The 3,088-nt window shown below is 40.0% G+C and overlaps 1 protein-coding gene across 1 annotated transcript in view; it reads right to left on the bottom strand.

The window, feature by feature from the left end:
* The window catches only part of LOC101857955, a 57,132-nt gene that overhangs the window by 24,567 nt on the left and 29,477 nt on the right, over positions 1 to 3,088 (bottom strand). The window contains exons 4-5 of the mRNA XM_005101576.3: positions 2,012 to 2,169; positions 905 to 973 (exon numbers count right to left, since the gene is read on the bottom strand). Coding sequence (XP_005101633.2) covers positions 905 to 973; positions 2,012 to 2,169 — 227 coding nt within the window. The remainder of the gene's footprint in view (positions 1 to 904; positions 974 to 2,011; positions 2,170 to 3,088) is intronic.

Here is a 3,088-nt window from a genome sequence, read left to right on the forward strand (position 1 = left end):
TAAAGTTTAATAAATGTGTTCGTTAAACAGATTATTTCTGTATGTGTAGTCTTAGGTGCTTTGTTTCAACGTTTCTGTGTTTAAGTTTCTGTAAATGATGATCAACCACCAAGTTTATCCATAAAATACAAAGGATAAATAGTGGGGTCTGAGAGGCCCCCTTACAGGCTTCTAGGGAAATCGGACCATCCAGAAGACTAGGGTTAAGTAGGTTGCTACAAAGGGATGGCATCGCCGATCGGCGACGCGTGGAATTTATGGTAGAAATTAGAAACCACCGATCAGCGCCGCGAGAATGAAAAGTGTTAATACCGAAGGTCCCGCCTCTTCGATACACTAAAAGTGTTGATAGGGGCATTAAACCTCTAACATTTCACAATTTCATACCACACAAAGAAGTATTCCAGCAGTTTGTTCAGTAATCTAAAAAAAAGAAACTGAAATACGTGAAACGCTCCATCGAGCAAAGAATAATAATGGGGCTTTTGTTTTGCAAATATCGTGGCCCTATGCAATTGTTGCAAATGGAAATAAATGGGCTGACTTATTTCGAACAACACTGTTGGACTAAAAAAATCATGCCAAATTCTCGATTAAAAGCCAGCTAATGATGAAACAAACTCAAAAGCATCCAGCCTTGGCTCAAAAAACATTCAGATGTCACAAAATATTGCTAAAAATAAGAGCAAGCAGCGTTAAATAACACCAAACGGAAAAACAACAGATTCGTTCCTGCACTGAAAACATATTCGGGAAACGACAAATGAGTAAATGTTTCTATTTCTATGCCACAAAAAATTATTTTCAAGTTTACAGCAAGGCCCATCTAAAAAAGCAGCAAATAGTAAAACAAACTAGCACATAAAAAACACTGCAATCCTTCTGTCCATGCTGCATTAAATACCTTCCCAGAGACAGGCACTGGCAGTCTACTGTTGGGCTGGCTGGTAACAATCCAAGGTACTCTGGCACTCTGTGGAGGAAAGCCCACTTTAATTTGTTGAAACTTTGAAGAGATCAAGGGAAAGCAGTTTTTTAAAAGAAAATGCAGAACATGAAAAAGGAAACGATTTTTTGTTACGATGAAATAATAAGTACATTGCTTTATTTTTAGATTTTACGGCACTCGTAAAATCTGCATAAGGTCATATGAGCGCCAACGGGTGGAAGTCTATAGAGAAGTCCAAACGGGGAATCTGGCTTACTCTGCTCACCTCTCTAGCCTCAACAGCACAAAGTCTGCTTCGACTATCAAGGCACCCAGAAAATAGCAGTTCACAAGAGAGTGACAAACATACAAAAGAAGTAGAGGAAAAATGACAATAGTCGTAAGGAGTTACCGTAGACTCTACTTAGTGTAGTAGATAGACTAGCCTGGTAGAAACAAATTTTTAGCTAGCACCAAAGGGGTGCTGCGAAGAGCAGTTTCATGCACCTTTCTTCTGGTGCGGGAAGAATGATGCCTAGATTTCTGTATGTGTGAATGTATGTATGTAGTATAGGGTTTTACGGCGCTCGCAACTGCTAAGGTCGTATGAGCGCGCGAAACACAAGTTGTTTACTTTCGCAAAAGTTCACTCCACGACTGGTCAACTAATTGACTTTAAAATGCTAAAATGTTAAAATATTAAAATTTAGTGTAAATATATTTGTGATTTAAAACAACTTTTATAGGTAACAATAAAAATTTTAAAGTACGTTTTCATTTTTCATTTTACAACTTGCCATAAAGGCCAATGGCCTTTATAAAATTCAAAATTCTGCTGGGAACAAATATAAGCGTAACCAATACGGACCGAATTATTTAAAAGCATCCATAGACATTTGCACCTGAGCAAGCACAATAACGTCTCAATTTCCCAATTGGCACAAAACTGCGTCTATTATTTATGAAAACAATTTTAAGACACTCACCACATCTTTCAGTGTTAATTGGTTTTCCTAAAGAGGATAAAACTAGGGATACAAAGGTCTGTCCATAGAACATGTATAGAGAAAAGTATAAACTTACATGACTGCCCCTGGAGTTAGCAATTTTCATGCAATTATCTCCACAGCAAGAAACTTCATGCTCCATAAAAGCCTGGACTTCAACAGTTTTATCAGTACAACTCCCACGGTTGGTAGATCTTGAAGGAGTCCTCTGTGAGCTGTCATTCATTTTCCAGTCTAGACGACAAGAGGACATTGTACAGCAATTTCATTATTATTGCTAGTATTCAGGCAAGGAAGAGATATCAATCTAGATTCTTCAAGAACACCTGTTTGCATTCTTCAAAGATGAACATAAACAGCATACAGCTTCCAAAAATAATTCTCAAATACATGTATTGGCGAAAAGGGAGAATTTTGTCTTGGTAAGCGTTTTACAGCCTTCGCAACTGCATAAGGTTAAGTTTTTTATATGACTAGGCGGAATTCAGTTACGTTGATTTTTACATTACATCAGACCACTGCTTGCTTGGTTTTACTTTGCATACATGGATGATATATATACAGTATAATCCACTTATATCGACAGCCGATGTATCGACATTTTGACATAAAGGACACATTTTCCAACTGCGCAATTTTTCCTTCAATATCTTCACTAAACAATTTCTCTTATATAGACTTCTTTCGGCACATTCTGCTTTATCGACATGTTTCCTGGGTACCTGGCGAAGCCCACAAACATAAATGGGGATAACAGCCACACTAATGATCAACGCAATTAGTTCTTCATCAAGTCCGCACACCCGCCAAGTAGCCTATTCGGCACACCAAGCTTTAGTAGGCCATGTCTTGTAGGGCCTACATTGTGCAGTAGGCTATCCAACACAGTACAGTGCCTCACAGACGAGAGCGTCTCGCGCGCTGGGCAACACCTCCCTACCCCCACTCCCGATCGCTCACTCCCCTTCCCCATCCCATTCCCAGTCTGTCACAGGCAAGTACCACCGTCAGCGAGTCAGTGCCTCGCCTTTCCATTTTCCCCAGCAAGCGGCCGTAAACAGGCTCTACTAGGATGCTACAACAAAGTTTGCGCTGGTGTAGTGTGCGCCTCGCGGTGCTCGGTCTTTGGTACCGTAACTCCAACCTCCCCCCC

Source organism: Aplysia californica, unplaced genomic scaffold (assembly GCF_000002075.1).
Source record: "Aplysia californica isolate F4 #8 unplaced genomic scaffold, AplCal3.0 scaffold00289, whole genome shotgun sequence".
Lineage (NCBI taxonomy): Eukaryota > Metazoa > Mollusca > Gastropoda > Aplysiida > Aplysiidae > Aplysia > Aplysia californica.